The sequence below is a fragment of the Lycium barbarum genome, chromosome 1 (genome assembly GCF_019175385.1).
Source record: "Lycium barbarum isolate Lr01 chromosome 1, ASM1917538v2, whole genome shotgun sequence".
In the NCBI taxonomy this organism is placed as follows: domain Eukaryota; kingdom Viridiplantae; phylum Streptophyta; class Magnoliopsida; order Solanales; family Solanaceae; genus Lycium; species Lycium barbarum.
The window spans coordinates 143,751,434-143,772,242 of NC_083337.1; the positions used below are offsets into that span (position 1 = coordinate 143,751,434).

The following is a 20,809-nucleotide window of genomic DNA, read 5'->3' on the forward strand; positions in this document are numbered from 1 at the left end:
TGAAAACAATTACCACTAATTATTATCTTGAATTCCTAAAATGATTATTTTATGACAATTTTTATTTTTGTTAAAACGACATATATTTCTGAAAATTTTCCAATAATTATTCTGTACCTGTTTCTATAGGAATAACTAGCGACGATGGCCCGGGCCATGAACAAATTTTATACTTTTATTATATACTATTTGAAACTTTAAATTAATCCCTTTTTGTCTACCTAAGAAAGATTTAAAGATAAAGTGAAGATATTAAAAATGATTCATGTATTATATATGAACAATATTTACTGGCCCTACCCATTATTCTAAAATAGTTGGAAGTAATAAAGTAACTTAATCTTGTCATTTCTCGGCTAGAGCTGGTACAATTATGTGCACACTCAGCCTTTTTCTAAATTATTTTTGTTAAATATTTCTTGTTGATTTTGGTTTCAATAATAAATCGTTTCAATTCTTCAGCTTTTTTAATGACAGTTACTCTAACATTAAATTTATATATTCGAAACATGGCTAATATAAAAGTAAGCATCGTGTAGTAAAAACTTTCCTTATTATATTTTTTTACGAATGTAAATTAAGTTTATACTCAAATTTCCTAGTGTATTTTTTTCATAAAATTTTGTTAGTATTTTGAAAGAGACAGTTGGCATGCAGAAGACAACTCCTTTTTCCTTCTTAGTTGAAAAAAAAGAGAATAATTGTACTTATCAAATTATCTTCAAGAATATTATTTTAATTATAAACTGTTTTTAATTGTGTAACATCAAGTAGTAAATATACTATAATTATAATAATAATCAATTATTAAATTACCAAAAAGAGAATACATAGTAATATTATAATAATCAATATCAAAGCAGAGCCCAAATGAGCAAGTCAAATGGTTGGCGTGTGAAGAAATTATTTCAGTGGGCCCCCCTTCTTTTTTGTTTTTAGTCTTAAGAAAAAAAATGTGGACCAATGCAGACTCAGGCAACTCGAGGGCTTTTCCGTCAATTCACCTTGATGGGAAGTTGCTCCATTCCCGTTTATTAATAGGGTGTGTGTTTGTATATATATATAGAAATTCCCTCTTTTTCTCCTCTTAGTTTCATAGAATATTCTTCCGTGGTAAAATTAGCTGTCTTCTTTTTCCTGAAAAAAGTGACTTAAATTAAATGCGAAAATTTAATAGAGTTTATTACACAAGGGAATCGGTCATAGACTCATAGTGATTGAATGCTCGAATGCTCTTTGCTAAAATAAAGTAAAACATGAAATGGAGTGTTCCAAAATACAATATTTTCTTTATATACAAGAAAGAAGATAATTGCCAATAAAAATATTTTTGTTGCTATAGATAGACTATTGTTGCAAAAAATACTTTTGGTTATAACATTTTTTTTATTGTTGCATAAATTTTTCTCAAAGGCTGTTATTGCAACGACGTGCAACAACTTTTTTGTTGTTACCAAAAGTACTTTTTGCAACAACAGTCAATACTATGACAACAAAATTAAATTATTTGACAATAAAAAAAAATTATTTTTAAAAAATTCATCATATATGCAACAATAAAATTAAGTTTTTACCAAATATTAAATTTTGCCAATTATATTATTTTTATTACCAAAAAAACTGTTGTCATTTCAGTACTTTCTTGTAGTAATTAATAATTAACCTGATTATCAATGCCCCCACGTCTTCTCATATCTTGTTAGAATGTTTGTCAATCATATTAGCCTCCCTATATTTTATGGACAACCCATTGCCTAAAATAACAACCTGGAATCATCCAACACATGTGAATAAAGTGCATTAATTGTGTTTTTTTTAAGAAAATATATATATATATATATATATATATATATATATATATATATTACGAGCGTGAGAATCACTCTCCTTAGCGTGGCCTTCTTTCGCAAAGATAAAACACACTTTACCAGATGATGTGCATTATTTTATTAGATACTATGAACGACAGTCCCTCCTACAACCGGACTTGTCTTTTCGAATTTGTATAATTATTAAATCACATACTAGTAGTAATACAATATTCAACTATTTATACATCCAAAATTCCGTCATTTATCAACAAATAAACAATTCCTACATCTATAGCTACATACACACACAAATCGCCGGCGACAAATACAAAGTCGTGGCAGACATATATACAAGTTGTATAGTCAAAGTGCATATCGCAGAGAAATGGCTATGGTGGATACAGAGGTCATTGTGAAGGAACTGAGGGACACGTACGCGAGTGGGAAGACGAAGAAGTACGAGTGGAGAGTGTCGCAGTTGAAAGCTCTGTTAAAGATTGCTGAACATCATGAAAAGGAGATTGTTGATGCTCTTAATTCTGACCTCTCTAAACCTGAACTCGAAGCCTTCGTTCACGAGGTTTATTAATTAGCACTCTTCTTCCTTTATATTATATGCATATCTGTTGTACACATAATTTCAGGCCTGCATAGTTGGTAGTAATATTTCGTTATTGATAGGAAGTTCTGAGTTTTCAGCACCTTTTGTCCAATATATGGAACATAAAGTTGGGATTGGAATATCGAATTGGTTGATCACTCAATTAATAGTTATAATCTCGGAAAGTCACCTTTCTTCTTAATTGTGACCTCTCTAAGCCTGAACACGAGGCCTTTGTTCATAAGGTTTATCACTCTTCTTCCTTTACATCATCTGTCTATGTATCCGCTCTCGATTACATGTAACAAGTAAGAGTGAACTGCATATATATAATTGCTACTAATCTTTCGTTGTGTGATAAGAAATTATGAGTTTTTACTAGCGCCACTTGGTAGAATTTAATATCTGAACAATAAAGTTATGTGTGATAGGAAGTTATGAGTATTTAAATTATGTACATATAATTTCGGAGACAGCAACAGGGGCGGAGCTATGTGAATCCTTTGTTGAAAAATTACATTATATATACAAGGTCAAATAAATTTTTATGTGTATATAGTTGTTGTTTAATCTACTTGGCTTCTTTGTGTATTTACTTCTTTATATAATGAATCTCCTAATGAAAATCTTAGCTTTCTCATGAGACATCAAGGAAAACTGAATTGGTTATATTTCGTTGTCTGATAGGGAATTCTGAGTTTTCAGCACCTTTCGTACAATATATAGAACATAAAGTTGGAATTGCAATTATAGTGTGCTGATTTCTCACATGGTCACTCAACTAATAGTTATAATCTCGGAAAGTCACCTTTCTTCTTAATTCTAACTTCTCTAAGCCTGAACTCGAAGCCTTTGTTCACGAGGTTTATTATTTGTTACTCTTCTTCCTTTAAATTATATGCATATCTGTTTGTTTATGCGCTCTCCATTACATGGAACAAGGAAGAGTGAACTGCATATATAATTGGTATTAATATTTCGTTGTGTGATTGGGAAGTATGAGTTTTTTAGGGCCTCTTGGTAGAATTAATATATCTGAACAATAAAGTTGGAAAATTATGCGTGATTGGAAATTTCGTTGTGTGATAGCAAATTATGAGTATTTAAATTATGTATATATAATTTCGGAGATAGCAACAGGGGTGGAGCTATGCGGATCCCTTTGTTGAAAAATTACACTGTATATACAAGGTCAAAATTATTTTTTATGTATATATAGTAGATGTTGAATCTCCTTGGCTTCTTTGTGTATTTACTTCCTTTATATTTTGAATCTCCTAGTGAAAATCCTAGCTCTACCACGACATCAAGGAAGAGTGAATTGCATAATTGTTTATATTTCGTTGTGTGATAGGAAATTCTGAGTTTTTGGAACCTCGTTGTAATATCTGAACAATAATGTTGAGGATTGATAGGAAATTCTAAGGTTGGGATTGGAATTATTGCGTGCTGATTTATTAAGTATAATCTGCTTCTCTCGGATTTGGAACTCCTCTAAAGATTTTGTTTTACAAGCTTATGACTTTTAAATTAATCATGGGATTTTTGAGGACTTGTTTAGTTTATTCTTTTTCTTCCATTTGTGACTTTTATACGTCCTTGAACAATCGCATGGAAGGAATTAGTAAAGTATAAGTTATACAATTTTAGTATTGGTTTAGTAATTGAACTGGGTATGTCGTTGTTGTTGTTGTTGTTTAGTAATTGAAAATTTTACAGGCTCTTTTTGTTTGTTGGGTATTTTTCTGCTTTTAAATCAATTATGTAAAGTTGGATTTTCTGTCTTTTTTTCACGGTTGCAGATTTAGTATTTAGATTTTAGTTAAATAGTCTAGTGCAAAATCAGTTCTCTTCTCTTTTCATGTTTAGTTTTCTGGCTTGTATTGTTGAATGTTCTCAGAGTGAACTATTTGGCTGTGTTAAGATTAAAGGAAAATCAAACATATCTTCTGGCTGCTCCTTTATTGATGGAAGATCTTTGTGTCCCTTCAAACAGTAGGACAAAGATTTTGTTGATATGGACCTCCTTTTTATTGTTTTAGATGGTCCGAATTTTGGACAAGATTTGAAGGTTAAGTGGACAATTATGCAATAAATGAAACCGATTATGGTCTGTTTTGCTGTTTCCACACGTCATGCTCTTGCGAGATACTGAGAGTTTACACCAATAGATAAAGAGAAGAAATATCGTGACAACTGATAACAGCGAGGACATAGCAGTGCCAAGAAAAAAAATTGTGTCTCCTTTCATCAATGAATCAGGACTGTCAGTTAGACAGCAGATACTGAATACATTTATACTGAAGTAAATTTTGTTGCAACACCTTTGATCTTCTCTTATCTACTTAAAGTAAATATACATTTCATAGACAGGAAATCCTGCTGTGCCCCATATGATCAATGTGAATGCTCACCGTAAGAATGTGCGCTGGTTTTGACTAAGGTTGATATTTCAGAGTTTTATGACATGATTACTCTGGAAAATAGTTGAAGTATTGGGAAGGCACAATTTTAACCCAAGCAGTGCTTTTTGATTAAAATTCAACATCCAAGTCCCAGTTTCAAAAAAAAAAAAAAAAAAAAATCAACATCCAAGTCCAGTAAAGTTGACCCTGTTCAGTTACATTGAAGTATTTGGTTGAATACTTTTCTTATATTCTGTTTTGATAATAGCAGAAATAGTTTTATCATAAATATATAGAAGCTCATGGGAAGGGCATAGATATCTTATATTTAGTCAAGGAACTTCTTAGTTATGTTCGATCCACTTTTCTTTCTGTCTTCTGATTCATGTGTTCTTTTAATGCAGATTTCTATGATGAAATCAGCGTGTAAGCTTGCATTGAAGGAACTAAAACGGTGGATGAAACCGGAAAAAGTAAATCTTTATATGTATTTATAGATACAGATACTACCTTGGTTACAAATTAATAGAAGCCCGTTGATGCTAACATATGGAAATTACAGGTCAAAGCTTCATTAACCACGTTTCCTTCATCAGCTGAAATAGTTCCGGAACCCCTCGGTGTTGTATTGGTCATATCAGCGTGGAACTATCCGTTCTGTATGTGAAACTCTGTCCATTTATCTCCTTCATAAGTGCGTGTGATTAGTTTCTCCTTTCAATATATCTTTAAGCAAGTCTCAAGTTAGAAAACAGTCAAATCACTTTCTTTTGCAGAAATTTCTGTTGTGTTATAAACTCTTATAATCACCATATAATCAGGTTATGGTGACTCTTTGAAACTAAATACTATATATGAAATTATGAATGAATAATGTCAATAACTGAGAATTTTAGGATGAATCTTCTTGCTTTTTGTTTTTGGAACTTTAGATCTTTGTGACTCACAATGCGGAGAGAAACACACCCCTCATGTGCTTACACTGACCGTCTGTGCTTGACATATCTGGCAATGAAGACTCGGTCATATTTAGTATTAAAGTTTCACTCTGGTCAAACTATCTGTTTTTCCAGAATGAAAAGCCAAAATCTAAGCAGATTCCAGTATGTTTTATCCTTTTCTATTGCAAGCCTTCCAAGGTGCCTTTGTCCTTCTTGATGGCGAGTTTTCCATTTATCCTTTATCAGTAGTTTACTGCTACTGTCTGATTGTTTTATGATAGATGAGTATACGTTAGATGAAAAGTTACAGTGCGGATGTATTAATCAGTTATTGATACTATGTTATTCCCCCCCCCCCCCCCCCCCCCCCCCTTCTTTCTATTCCAGTGTTATCCCTTGATCCAGTGATCGGAGCTATTGCTGCTGGTAATGCTGTAGTTCTGAAACCATCAGAAGTAGCCCCAGCTACATCTTCATTGCTGGCAAAACTTTTGGGGCAGTATATGGATGCGACTGCTATTAGAGTTGTAGAAGGCGCAGTACCCGAGACAACTGCATTACTGGAGCAAAAATGGGATAAGATACTCTATACAGGTCTGAAAAACTTCATTACTAGTCCACTTTATCTCCATGTCATTTATAGAGTAAAATATCTGGGAGGATTATTTATATATGCCCAAATCTGTAAGCATCTCCGGTGGCGATTTTTTTTTAAAAATCTTTTAGGCTTCGGAGACTACTGAACTGGTTGGTTAACAATTTGGTAATTTTCCTACAGTGTAATTGACAGGTCTTGATAGTTTTTGCTTTTACGTCACCTATTTTCTAATGCATCACAAGTGTAACCCGCTAAAGAGAATGAATGTGATATAACATTAGACTGATTGAGGTGCCTAAATGCCATTAATTTAAACATCTAATTTGCTTTGTAGGAGAATGACATGGTAGAGGAACATGTACTACATAGAATATATATGAAATGGTCGAAATAGGACGGTGCAATGTGAGTATCATGTATAGAAAGATACCTAACAAAGTCAAAGGCAAATTCTATACGAAGGTTGTGACACCTGCAATGTTATATGAGAGTTATAAGGTGGACAATATTAGAAATGACCACATCAGAAAAGGGTGCAAGTAACAAACATAGAAGGCAGTATCCTGGCTTAGAAATGTCTTACGTTGACCTCAAAATACATTGGTCCACAGGTACAACCTTATAAGGTGCTAAACGGGGACGAGGTACATGTAAATAAAGTTACCTCAACATATCTACAATCTCTCTGAATTAATGCAGACTTATCTAAGAACAGAACAGTGTAAGCACGCTATCCACAAAAGCAATAATATAGTTTAGATTAAGACTTGGTTGTTATTTTTACACACATTTGGTTTGGGTTTGCCAACTTGCATGTCAGTGTGGGGACTAAGTATGAGATTTAGAGAACCTCGAGTTTAAAATAACCTAATATGTCTTAGAAGACAAATTAGGTAGTAGTATTGCCAAGAAATGAACCCGAATTGTATAAGCGGATTTAGAGGATTCACATACTCGACCTTGACTGGTTTGAAATTGAGGCATAGTTGGTTGATACTAAACTTGTTAGAAACTTTGACTGCTGTATATTTGAAATCTTATTGAATGTATATTACTGATACCAATAGATCATGATATTTTCTTAAGTACTCTTAATGCTAAGCTTCACTAGGGGAGGAGCTGTATTTACCAACGGCAGGGTTGGGGATCCCTTAACAACAGGGTCCTTGATTTATTTTAAAATTAATATTAGCTAAAAGTAACTTCTTTATGGATCCCCATATACACATCCCCCTCCCCCCATGGCAGGGGAAACGAGACAACAAATTGAAACTGTGTTATTGTTAGTTCTCGGTAGTAGTCAGAGGGATATCTTCTTCTCCATTTCTGATATTTTTACTGGAAACTTGATAAAAAAGAAGAGCAGACCAAAGTCTGTCAGCCCACCCTTGTATGTGCATGTGAGCTTCCGTGCAATAATAAGTCTAATCGACTAAAATTCTACTGACGGTTAGTTTGGATTGCAAGGTTCACATGTATTAGTAGACATTGTGATAAAGATAAGATACTAACTTGGGCAAGTAAGTTTTGTTTGCCAGACGTATCTGTAGTTGATCTGTTCACTATGATAATAGCTAGTGAGTTATATATTCATGTTATCATTTGCAATCAAACAAACAATACTGTAGGAAACGGAAAAGTTGGACGGATTGTGATGGCGGCTGCTGCAAAGCACCTGACACCTGTGGTTTTGGAGCTGGGTGGAAAATCTCCAGTTGTTGTTGATTCAAACATCAATTTCAAGGTAATATTTCTTATTTGTTCAGTCTCTAAGTTAGAACATACAATGCCAAAATTCATAATAATGAGCTTCTCAATTTTTCTTTTTTATAATCAAATTGTTGTTGCTTTAAGGTTGCAGTAAGGCGTATTATTGCTGGCAAGTGGGGCTGCAACAACGGACAAGCGTGCATCTCTCCTGATTATATAGTCACTACCAAAGAGAATGTGCCAAAATTGGTGCGTTTTATGAGACCAAGGAGCTTTTATGTGTGACATTATGCAAAATCTGTTACTCATTGTTTTTAGTTTTTGTTCCTCTGATTCCTCTTTGCCAGCTAGATGCTATGAAACTTGAATTGGAGAATTTCTACGGGAAGGATCCACTAAAATCAGGAGATCTGTCTCGCATTGTGAATGCTAACCACTTTCATCGACTATCAAAGTTACTGGATGATAATAAGGTTGTTGATAAGGTAGTTCATGGAGGTCAAAGAGATGAAAATAACTTGTGAGTCGAAACACACTCTTTCTCCCCTAACCTATTATCATAAAGATATCTTTTTATGAGCTGAGAAATCATTACTTATATTCTTTTCCTAATATCAGAAAGATTGCTCCTACAATTCTTCTGGATGTCCCGGAAGATTCTTTAATCATGAAGGAGGAAATATTTGGTCCTTTACTTCCTATCATCACGGTAAGACCTACACTGCCTGTAAGAGGTGACTTGTAGACCTACACTGCCTGTAAGAGATGCTCTCTTTTGTCTTGGTAACAAAAAGTTCGCTGATAACAGTAGTTATGACCTTCTAATGAATTAGATTTTGTCTACAAGATGGTCAATTTTCTAGAATAACTTATTAAGAGCCCGTTTGGATTGGCTTATAAGCTGTTTTCAGCTTTTTTGAGTGTTTGGCTGGCCAGCTTATAAGCCATTTTGTGCTAAAATAAGCTCAAAAAAATAATTGGGCCCGTTTGGCTTAGCTTATCTAAAGCAGCTTATAAGCCAAAAAAAATAAGTTGGGCTACCCCAACTTATTTTTTTTGGGCTTATAAGCTGTTTTCAGCTTATAAGTTGCTTATTTTAAGCCCATCCAAACAGGCTCTAAATTTCGCGTCTTTTTTGGTATTGAAATTCATCAGCAACAAAACTGCTTAGACAACTGTGAAAATCTATGGCTCTTACTTTTACTCGGACCAGCCCAAATGAGGATACTCTCTTTTGGCAGCTCCATCTTCTTGGCAATTATTATGCCATTTCTGTCCATGTACTAAACAATACAGAGTATAAACTTTAAGCTATAGGTCAAAGCTTAACAGATTTTTAGCTACATCATTAAGTCTAAAATGACCAACTTCCAACTTTTGAGAATGAACAAAGCTCAGGTGGGCGATTTGCTGAAAATTCTATTTTAGTCTGTTGACAGTACCGTTTGCCTCGGTGAAGTTCTTGGCCTGAATAGGTGTTGCTTCTCTTTTTGTGAAGGTCAATAAAGTGGAGGATGCAATACACTTCATTAATGCCAGAGAAAAGCCACTTGCAGCATATCTGTTCACAAACAAGAAGAAACTGGTGGAGGAGTTCATCATGAATATATCAGCAGGCGGTCTGCTGATCAATGACACCACTTTACATGTAATTCTATCTTTGCCTACTAATCAAATTTTCTAAGCTCGACTTGTGCTAAGATGACTTCAGGTTTATTTATCTGCTTAGGAGACATGCATTGAATTATCACATTAATATACTTTAAAGTCCTCATGCTGATCTCAAACTTTCTCAGACTATTATATTTTACAAGCAAATGTGAAATTGTCGATAGTTTTCTTTCGATAGGGTTTGGGAAGATTCAAAGTGATAATTTGAGAGATTATTGCTGGTGAAGATTCAACTAAGATTTTTTGAAGTTGAAAATGAAATAGGAAACAAAATGTCTGAAGCATTAAGCTTGATACGACACCTGAGAGGGAGAGAAACTATTTTTAGAAGAGATTTTTCGTATCTAGAGAAAGTAGCAAAGGTAAAAGTAATTTGTGTGTCGAAATGTACTATTTTGGTGTATTATTATTTGGCCTTCAGATTGCTACTGAGAATGAATATAGAGTATCTGATACATTTCTTAATCACGAATGCTGAGGAGTATCTAAACTGTACGATAAATTTTTCATTGGTTAATCGTGCGTGCTGTTGCTGGATTTCATTGGTTTATCTAATTTTATATGATTCAGTGCGCACTTGTCAAATGTCAAATCTATTGATGAACTGTAATATTCATATCATGCAGCTTGCGATTTCCTCTCTTCCATTTGGAGGAGTCGGGGAAAGTGGAATGGGTTCATACCATGGTAGATTCTCATTTGAAGCTTTCAGCCACAAGAAGGCAGTTCTGCGCCGCAGTTTTGGCGGGGAAGTAGCTGCGAGATATCCACCTTATACACCTGGAAAGACGCGATTTCTCAAAGCCCTGTTAAATGGCAATATACTCGGGCTCATTCGTGCTCTGTTTGGGTGGTAAATGTTCATTTAAAATTTGAAGCTCGGATTTTCTGGTCTGAGCCCACTGCCGTTCTTATAGCTTTCCAGTCGCTGGATATTATCCTAGAAGTAGGTGATCACAGTGTTTCCACCTGGAGGCATAAACATGTTCAAGTCACTTCTTTTATTAAATTTCATATATCCGGGAAGTTACTACATATTTATTTTTCTTGTATAAATGTTAACATTGTTTAATTATTATCAATAATAGAGTTTTAGTTGTTAAATTTTATTTTTATTAGAGTTTACTGCGCTGTGCATACTGTGTCGACATTGCTAATATGATCCACAGTTTGGATACAAATTCATTAACATATTGAGGTTAATCATCTAATGCTTACTAGTTGGCTATTCTGATCAGGATGGCTATAGGGCTTATTACTGGGGATGGTCTAACCACTGCATACACTATTTCTTGCATACAATGCCTATTAATGTTTTAATAGAATAGTATTAGCTGATTATAAAAGAAAATTCTTCTAACTAATCCAGAAGAAGAAACCTAGAACATACAAATCTATTGGTAAGAGTCTCAATAGTTCTGGAACACTTGTGAAGAAGCTCCTTTCTTTTGTTAAGAGAAAACCAAGCACCATTTTAACAACCTGCATCATTCTAATACCTTGTTTTACTTGGTACGGTACATCTAATTGCAAATCAAGCCCACCAAGAAAAACCAAATTAGTTTCCCTCAACATGAATCTTCTAAAATCCTGACTACATCAGACTTCTGTTCCTCCGTAAGTTCAGTTGGAAATGCTACTAAGAAAGTGACAATCAAGTTCCCTCTGGTCCCTTCCTCTTTGGGCTTAGGCATACCTTGTCCTGCTATAATCTTTTCATAACCAGGACAAATAATATCATCCACGGTTAAACTCATCTTCTCCCCACCCAACAAAGGTATGGAAATAGTGCAACCTGTTAGAGCTTTTACCAATGGGATTTCTACTGCCAACTCCAAATCGTCGCCGTCTCTCTTGAATAGAGGGTGTCGTTTTTCTCCGATCACGAAGATTACATCTGCTGGGGAAGTGCCTAGCCTCTCATTACCTTTGCCTTCAAATGTTATCTTTGTACCTTTTGTCCATCCTGGCTTCACTTTGATTGTTAGTACTTCCTCCTCTTCTGCTAGCCTGAAAAAAATGAACAGAGGACACATCCTCAGCGGATATGATAGTAAGGCATATCACTAACTTAGAGGCTAGTTATTTAATGTTATAACCAATGGAATCAAATAAATAGTACTCCCTCTTCCAAAAAGTATGATAAGCTTCTACTCCTATATTTTATGACAATCTTATTTTTTCTTTAATATACTTTTATAGCCACACAAACATTATGGAATGTTTAAGATCATAGAGTTCAAAAGCCTTATAGCCCCACAAATGTTAGTAGAAATAACGTCCACTGCCCACTTTTTTACTCTAGCTTTGAAAGATAGTCATTGTCATGTTGCTTCAAATTCTATGGGGGAAACTCTATGATCATATCCTGGAGATCATGGAGTTTTACTGGTGGAATTTGAAACTTCATGACAACGGCTGAGTTTTCAGTTAAAGGGGTTGAAAAGTGGCTATTTGTGAATTTTCCCCTCATGTTATGACCTATTTATGACCACAAATATCAAATATCTTCATTTCTTTCTTAAATTTCAATACAAGTCAAACTATGCCAAAAAAATTGAAAAAGTGGGAGTAACTAATTCCAATAGTAGGTCATATCTACAAGCTAAAGTCAGAAAAATAACAACAAAAAGAGTAGTAAACAAACTCTTACCCAATATCTGTAATTGCATCTCTTGTAACTTTCATCTTCTTAACGCACCCAAAGCACAACTCCTCTAGGGTGCACTCAAGTGTCATTTCCGTAGGTGGTGGCTTTACCAATCCAGTAGAGTTGGAAAACATTATCGGAGTTGAGCTCCTCCGGCTAGCATTACGCGAGAACGAGGCTGGTAATGTTGTTGAGGCTGTGGGTGTTTCCCCACCACCATTCCGTAGGCTCACACTCCGCGAAAAGGTTTTTGGAGCTGCATGAGTAGTCACGTCAACATGACTATCATGCGTACGACTGGCATTACGCGAAAGTGTGCCCGTGAATGCCGGTCCAGTACTGCCACCACTAGCACCACCACCACCACTGCCGTTACTGGAATGAACAAAGTTGTGATTTTTTACGCTTGTGGTCCGAAAAATTCGAGAAATAGTCCTGGAGAGTCGAGAAGGGCTAGTGTTTCTTGAACTAGGAGGACTTGAAATTGGAGAACTTGTGTAGTAATAATGTTCGTTGCTTTGGTGTTTATTATTATTAAGTCGGCCGCCTCCTTGTGCTCCTTCATTGTGTTTATATCTAAATTCTTCAATGTCATCTATGGCTTCATCAACACTGCTTTTCTTTACACTAACCTGCTATTTGATTATTGAAGAGAACATACGTTAGCATCTGCATGCATGTGATGCAACACGCGCATGGACGATTGCAACATGGATTCATCAAGTTTAACTTAACTCAATATTCTTCACACGAAACATTGATATATATGTAAAAAATTCATAAAATTTCGACACATACTAAGTTCTATATAAACCTATAATTGCAAAAGTTCAATGTTTTCAATGGTGATAACAGATATAAAAGTTGAATCCGTCAAATTTAAATTTAAGATCTGCCTTATGCGTGCATACATTCATTAATCGGGAACTTTTTTATTTTTTTTATTTTTTTCGTGAGACAATTTAGGATTTTCAAACATATGCAAAAATCAAATTATTTTTGGTTAATAGTATTATCTATCTTGATTTCACACGTCTAATTCTGTTTCTGAAAAATGATTAGATCCCTCATTTTCCAATTCTTAAGCAAACAAAGAAAAAGTATATAGAGATATTGGCTCTCGTGAAACAATCGTGCATGTCACATAGATTAAGAAAAGAGGATAATAATTCAATCAAACCTATTAAACGATTTTCTTGCCATCTTTTAAATCTTATTTTTGAGCAACATTCATGGGGTTCACATTCTTGTCAACCTAACCAATTTGAAAGAAAAAATAAATGGTATACAAGTATACCTTGTGATGATGAAAAAATATATGGTATACAAGTATACCTTGTGATGATGATCTTGGAGGATATTGGATTTGGGCTTTTGATCTTTATGTTGTTGATTATGTGTCTTCTTAGGAGATAAAATTGAGACGAAGGATTTACAAACTTTACACACACTTCCAAAGCCAAAACTGCTGCAAAACTCATGAGATGTGGGCCGTGAATGATCTGCCATGGAACCAACACACAGAAAAAAATTACAGAGAGAGAGAGAAAGTGAGATTAGTTGAAGTCTAATCTTAGAACAGATGATTGGTCAAAAACATAATGCGTTTTAATAGCTATGATTGGTTGAATTTCCTTATTAATCCGTGAAAAAAAAAATGATCTCTTTCTATATTTAAAAACAATTTACCTTTATGCAATGATTTATAGCCACACAAAATATATGTGACTCAATTTACACCACAAGTTTAAAAGTCTTCTTTACTTTCTTAAACGTTGTGCCCAGTCAAATGGGTTCACATAAATTAAAACGGAGGGAGTATAATTTACTGTTACAGTCTCTCTACTTCATGTCTTATCATTTACTACTAATTTATAAGCTTTTACTATTTTGAAAAGAGTTTTTGTGCTATTTTCAAATCTTTTCTGTATAAAAATAAATATTTTTGTAAAAAATATAAAATTTAATATAAGTCTGTAAAAAAATACAAATGGCGAGATTGCGGATAAAAAGAGTGTGACGGGCTGACGGCCAAAAATATACCTGTTTGGTCCTTCCTAATTCAGGGGTAATTACCTAATTATACGTATTAAGTTAGCCCTCGTATGAATAGTCATTTGATGGGCTTATTTCCCATTAGTAAAAAAATTACGCGAATTGGCCTTCATATGGAAGGGTCTTTATTTTTTACCCTCAAATTGGTGGTCTTTAATTTTTGTCCCTACTTCTCATTGAATGAAAATTTGTGAGTCAAAGTATCATATTCGCTAGTCTATGAAATCAGAGATTCGGATTCGAACCCCAACAGAGGCAAAAGCCAAAAAACAATATCGGAAGTCAAGATTTCATAGCAAACTATATGTACTCGGGCAAATGTTATGCCTTAAGGCATAGTTTCTATGTAGTTCCTTTTCCGGCATAGTTTTGTAGTATAATTTAATTTCTACAAAACTATGTCAGACAAGGCATAGTTTCTATGCCCTGTGGCATAGTTCTGTAGGATACTTAATTCCCACAAAACTATGCCGGACAAGACATACTTTACATAGAAATCTGAATAGACATAATTTGCTATGCTTTGCGATTTTTTCTAATACTCTGTTGGGCTTCGAAACCAGAATCTCAGGGATATTCTTTGCCACTTAAAGTGCCGAAGGGTAAAAATTAAAGGAGCAATTTGCACAATTGTCCTTATTCGGGGTGGTCTTTAATTTTTGTCATTCGCCTAAAAACCCATGGGTTCCAGGTTCGAACCCCCACTCAGTCAATTTTTTTTAAAAAAAATCGCAAGGCAGAGTTTGAATTTCGCTAGGCAGAATTTACTTGCAAAACTCTACCCTTAAGGCAGAGTTTGCAATCTTATAATGCAGAGTTTGCCTTAAGGTAGCAAACATGCGAACTCTACTTTATAAGGTAGAGTTTGCCTTCAGGCATAAGGCAAACTCTACCTTCAGGCATAAGGCAAACTCAACCTTTAAGTAGAGTTTGAATCCAAAACTCTGCCTTGCGATTTTTTTAAAAAATTTTGACTGAACGAGAGTTTGAACTCGGAATCCATGAGTTTTTAGGCAAAGGACAAAAATTAAAGACCAACAATTTTTGGAGCAAAAACTAAAGACCAGTGCCTTTGAAGGGCAATCCGTGCAAAACAATGAAATTAAAGACCAACAATTTGACGGGCAAGAAATAAAGACCACCCCCAAAATGGGGCATTTGTGCGAAATACCTATTAGTTGGTTTTGGGATCATTTGCACTTTTGTCCCTATTTTGTGGTGGTCTTTATTCTTAGTGAATTTTTGGGAAAAATCCCTTGTATTCTTTCTTGAATCTCTCTTAAATTATAATTTTAAATAAGTATTTCACGTATGAGTTTATTTTCTTGTCCCTTAATTTATTTTTTAAATTGATTAATGCGCTTCCTCTTTTATTTTTAATTCTCCTTGCAGGAACACATACTAAAGTAAAGAATGATGAAATCACATCAAAAATTTTGGGATGAAGAGGTCTACCAAAGATTTAATTACAATGTGACTGAATCTGAAGTTCCTACGTAGAAATAAGTATTTGTTTTCTTGGAGATATAGGAATGTTAGTTGTTTTGACTTTTGATAATCGAAGCGAAAGCCTAACTTATGGATCCTTGAAAAATTGCATCTGAATCATCCGGTAGACCACAATGTCGGATCGTAGAGTCTTGATTTTGGGTCGGATGCTATTCTCTCTTGGTATGAAGACTCATAATCAAGATCCATTTATAGGAGTTCCATGCAGAATCAGAAAAAAAAGGTCATCAATGTGTTGGGCTAAATGGTCCAAAGACGATTTTCCTAAAAGGACTCACATCATTAAGAGTATCCAACACCTTATAAGTCGCTCATTTTTTCTTTCAGCTATCAATGTGGTACTTTGTTCATACACCCAACAATCTCCCCCTGTGTATGCGTCTTCAAAACTACAGGTAAAGGTCATAAACCAGCCCATAGACGCGTAAAAGCACTAAGTCGGGCCCCACGCCACACTTCGCCATCTTCATACTCATCCCGCCAAACTATTGGCTTTGTTACCAGTTGATGGGCTAAACAGTCCAAAGATACTCTTAACATGATGTGATATTGTCCGCTTTGGGCCAAACCCGCACGGTTTTTCCCAAAAGGCCTCACATGTTTAAAAGCATCTAACACCTTATAAGTAGCTCCTTTTTTCTTTTCAGTTTCCAATGTGGTACTTTGTTCGCGCACCGAACACAATATACATACTCCCTCCGTTCCATATTACTTTGTCCACTTTCCTTTTTTCATGCTCTTTAAGAAAATCATATATAAAACTGCATTTTTACTATATTATCCTTATCTCTCTCCAATAAATTACACTCTAATTAATATTGGTTACTTTACAACAACAACAGCATACCCAATATATTCCCACAAATAATGTTAATGACAATTTAGGAAAAATTTAATTAATTATATCTTGGTTTTGCAAAATTGACAAGTATTTCGGGACAAATATTTTTAATAATGTGTACAACTAATATGAGACGGAGAGAGTATCTCGAAAAAAAAAATGAAAGAGAAAGAATAAGAGGGTGTTTGGCTATGCTTACTAGCTGGTCAAACCAGCTTATAAGCACTTCTTGGCTTATCTGCGTGTTTGGTAAAAATAAAAGTACTTATAAGCTAAAATAAGCAATAAGCCATAAGTTCGTCTCCCCCAACTTATTATTTTTTAGCTTCTAAGCACTTTTAGTTTGACCAAAATTTTTACTATTCTATTCCTAATATTATTTTGTAATCTCTAAAATACCCTTAACTTATAAGCACTTTTAGTTTGACTAAGACTTTTACTACTGTCCCTAACCCTCTCCATCACGTCATGTCCTCACCCTACGTCTTAAGAATTAAAACCCAGCAACTCGTGATTTGATTGCTCAGAATTTTTATCACAGTTGAATATTTTAATTTAAGTAGCAACAAAAAAATTTCATTAGTTGCATATGCGTTACTTCTATTCAAATATTTTGTGTACTATTTGAGTATGTTATCCTAACAGATTTTAGTATAATTATTAAGTATTTTATTAAAGCTTATGATTGTAGTTTTGCTTATCATAAAATAATTTATATTCAATGAAATAATTTTATCTAATCAATTTTACATTAAAATAAATGAGGCATAAATTATTCTGTATTTGAATTAATTTGAAATTTGCGTTCTTATTAGTATAAACAACTTTAAAGGTATTTAAATCTTTCTAAAAGAAAAAATGGTTATCAGCACTTTTTTGTTAAACTTCAGCAACTTATTATCAGTTTCAGCAATTTTATCCAAATGCGTAATTGCTTATTTATTAAATCAGCTTCAACGTATTAAATCAGCTTCAACGCTTCAAAATACTTATCAACACTTAATATTTATCAGCTACTTTAAATCAGTTAAGCCAAACAGGCTCTAATTATAGGCATTCTCTGCAATGGACACTAAAATAATGACATTAAAAGTTAATGGGGAATCAATTGTGTATTGCTGTTTCTTTTTCAACGAACGGATCCAAACTCCAGAGGTCTAGAAACGTGTTTGGAACTTTTAACATTTTTTCTTTATTTAAAAAGATATTCATAAAATTAGATAATTAAAAGAAATTACCATTAGCTAAAGGGTAAATTAATCATATTGCATTTCATTTATATTTATAAAACTAGGTTTAAAAAATGATTACAATAAAACCAAAATAATGGAGGTAGGCGTAATACCATAATCATCCCTTTAATTTTTGCAGAAAATAAAGTGCGTATGAGAATGTAATTGAGGAGTTTGCTCTTTGTGGAAACTACTTAATTAGTCATTGGTTTATAAGATGGACAATGTAATCGGTCCATCGTTATCAGGGATTGGTGCAATTCTGGAAAAAGTTTTTGGTCATCCATTTGAGTTTTTAGCTGGAAAATCCTGCAGGTAAATACTAATCATCTTTGCTTAATACCCCGCGTTCATTTAAAAAACATAGTATGATTTTATGTAGATTGCGAAATTTAAAATATGTGTATACCCATTAGATTTTCTTCTAGTCTCAAATGAATGTTCACTTCTTTATCTTAGCCCTAAAAGAACATAGGAAAAATGTCCAAATTCAACCCTAATATGCAAAATATTTTGATTTGATCGTATCTTTATTTCGTAACTAGTGAAATTATTCGCGCACTGCGCAGTCTTTAGATACATTAATAAATTTAAGAAATGATACTTTTATATGTTTAGCTGGGATAAAGAAGAATTGATATATCTACTTACATATTTAATGCTAATAAGTTAGTCAACTCAATGATATAGTATTTTAAATCACTTCCAATTGCCATGGATGCAATTTTCATACATTAAGCAGGGTATATCTCACAAGTTGTACCGTTCCAATTTCTATAAATGAGCCAATTAAAATATGGAAAGTTGATATGTATATCCTAATCAACTAGCCTTTTAATTTCTTAAAAATGAAAAAGAGTTTGAGTAATTATAATAGAATTGGTAATTCTGTTGAAAAAGAGAACATGAAAATTCAATAGGTGATGGGGAGGAGCAAAGTAATTAAGTTAGCTTGAAGCATTGACAAGACTTAAGAGTTCAATCTCGCATATTTTAGGTATCCTCAAACTTTGTTATTCAGACATATCACCTCACTATCAATTAGAATTAGTAGGGTTGAGTAATGTAATATATAGGATTGATAACGTAGTTTAAGTAATTGTAATAAAATTAATAGCAACAAGCCAACAACCATGTTCAATGATTCATTATTGTGCATTAATATGAGAAGAATGAACAATTGGACACCACCAAAATCTATCAAAAAAAAAAAAAAAAATCTTCCTACCCACATGCAAAAGAAAAAATATTAATAATAAAATAAGCAATTTAGACATTACTCATTGGTGCCCAAAGTATAGTTTTTACCAAACTATAAATAAATTCTCACTTGAAAGTTGAAGGTATCACCCGAGCTATGTTTAGTAAAAAGTACTTTCCCTAATCCGATTTGTATGACACTATGCCACTTTGAAATATACCTTTATAAAAGTTTTACCACTGGTATTGTTAGTTTACTATCCTAAGCCAACATTCCCATTTTTTGCCATATAACCTAGCAAGTATTCTAAGTCTAAAAAATTAACATAGAAAATGATCCACCCTTTAGTGTAATAATGTAATAAACCCTCTAACGCTCGGCTCACACCCGACTATAAAAATACATATATATCATGAATATAACACTAAATAAAGGGATTATCTTGATTTTACCATTCAGATATAATAAAATTTATGCAAATGCACATAACTCTTACATGAAAGATGTAAAATAATTTTATGCCAGGGAATCTTTTTTTTTTTTGATGTTATCCAATATTTGGTTGTTTATCAAGCCAATAGTGGCATATCATTCAACAAATTCAAGATTTTTTGAATTCATAAATTAAAGTAATTTACTCCATTTATACTATTGTCTAAGCTTTATTAAAAAATAAATAACAATGTATAATGAACCTGTCAAAAAAATCTAACCATCTAACAAGTAGGTATGTAACTGTATACCGAAAACTCGAATAACACAGGTCAAAAAAGACGGCATGTACAGATTTCCCATTGGCTTTCGACTCCCATTGGTTTTGTTTTTGTTATAGACTTTAGAGCTTTAACTTATAGTATAAGGCAAAATTCATGATGAGACTTTTGGGCTTTTTGATTAGGCAACGGATGCTTCTTATTTTGCTTCATATTCTAAGCGTAAAGTAAATGTCAAATCTGTTGCAATAATAATCATTTAAGGTGGCATTATTCAGAGTATTAATGATGGAGACTTATTGCTACGTTTAGTTGAGCTTTATGAGGCTTTGTTATTCCATTAGTTAGTAGAATAAATTAACCAAAAAATGCAAAAAAAAAAAGTGAAAATGCCAAAAAAAAAAAGAGAAAAAAGATAATAGGAATGTAGGCCATAGAGAGGCGCCACATTACCTTGTCTATGTCTAATTTTTTATTATATATAGATTGTCCTTGACTTTAAAAGAGTTAAGGGGAGATCGGGTGAATTTCATTTGAAGTGTATACTTTAAGAATTAGGTCCAAATTTACACTTCATAATACTTCAAATTGGAGTTTGTCAAGGATAGACACGAGACATTGCTAATGATAAGGGTATAAATAAATGTACAAAATCTGACCAAAAATAAAATTAAGATAATTTGTGTAGCAGAAGGGCATTTTTACCCTTTAACAAAATGTAATCAGTGGTAAGGCCACCGTTTACAAAGAGAGGGCAAAAGTTTTGGGAAAATAATGTATTTATGATACCTTCCTTTTATAATCTGTTACTACAAATTTTCTCGAATTGGCCTCTCAAACTGAATGTTAGAGTTGCTAACAACTTGAAAAG

The 20,809-nt window shown here is 33.5% G+C and overlaps 2 protein-coding genes across 3 annotated transcripts; one reads left to right on the forward strand and one right to left on the reverse strand.

The window, feature by feature from the left end:
• The first annotated feature begins 1,958 nt into the window (after positions 1-1,958).
• Positions 1,959-10,841, forward strand: LOC132641449 (aldehyde dehydrogenase). Its single transcript, XM_060358455.1, has 10 exons — positions 1,959-2,391; positions 5,222-5,290; positions 5,380-5,476; positions 6,146-6,352; positions 7,985-8,100; positions 8,211-8,315; positions 8,414-8,586; positions 8,685-8,775; positions 9,565-9,714; positions 10,364-10,841. Exons 1-10 carry the CDS (start codon positions 2,197-2,199, stop codon positions 10,592-10,594), a joined length of 1,434 nt encoding a protein of 477 aa, XP_060214438.1. The 5' UTR covers positions 1,959-2,196; the 3' UTR covers positions 10,595-10,841.
• A 154-nt stretch (positions 10,842-10,995) lies between these two features.
• LOC132641459 (uncharacterized) lies at positions 10,996-13,938 on the reverse strand. Of its 2 annotated transcripts, none has more exons than XM_060358461.1 (3): positions 13,723-13,938; positions 12,391-13,022; positions 10,996-11,747 (listed from the first exon to the last, which is right to left on the reverse strand). In XM_060358461.1, exons 1-3 carry the CDS (start codon positions 13,894-13,896, stop codon positions 11,306-11,308), a joined length of 1,248 nt encoding a protein of 415 aa, XP_060214444.1. In that variant the 5' UTR covers positions 13,897-13,938; the 3' UTR covers positions 10,996-11,305. The 2 variants fall into 2 exon arrangements, with proteins under 2 accessions (XP_060214444.1, XP_060214453.1); XM_060358470.1 differs by having other exon boundaries at positions 11,000-11,747; positions 12,391-13,019.
• Between the last annotated feature and the right edge of the window lie 6,871 nt (positions 13,939-20,809).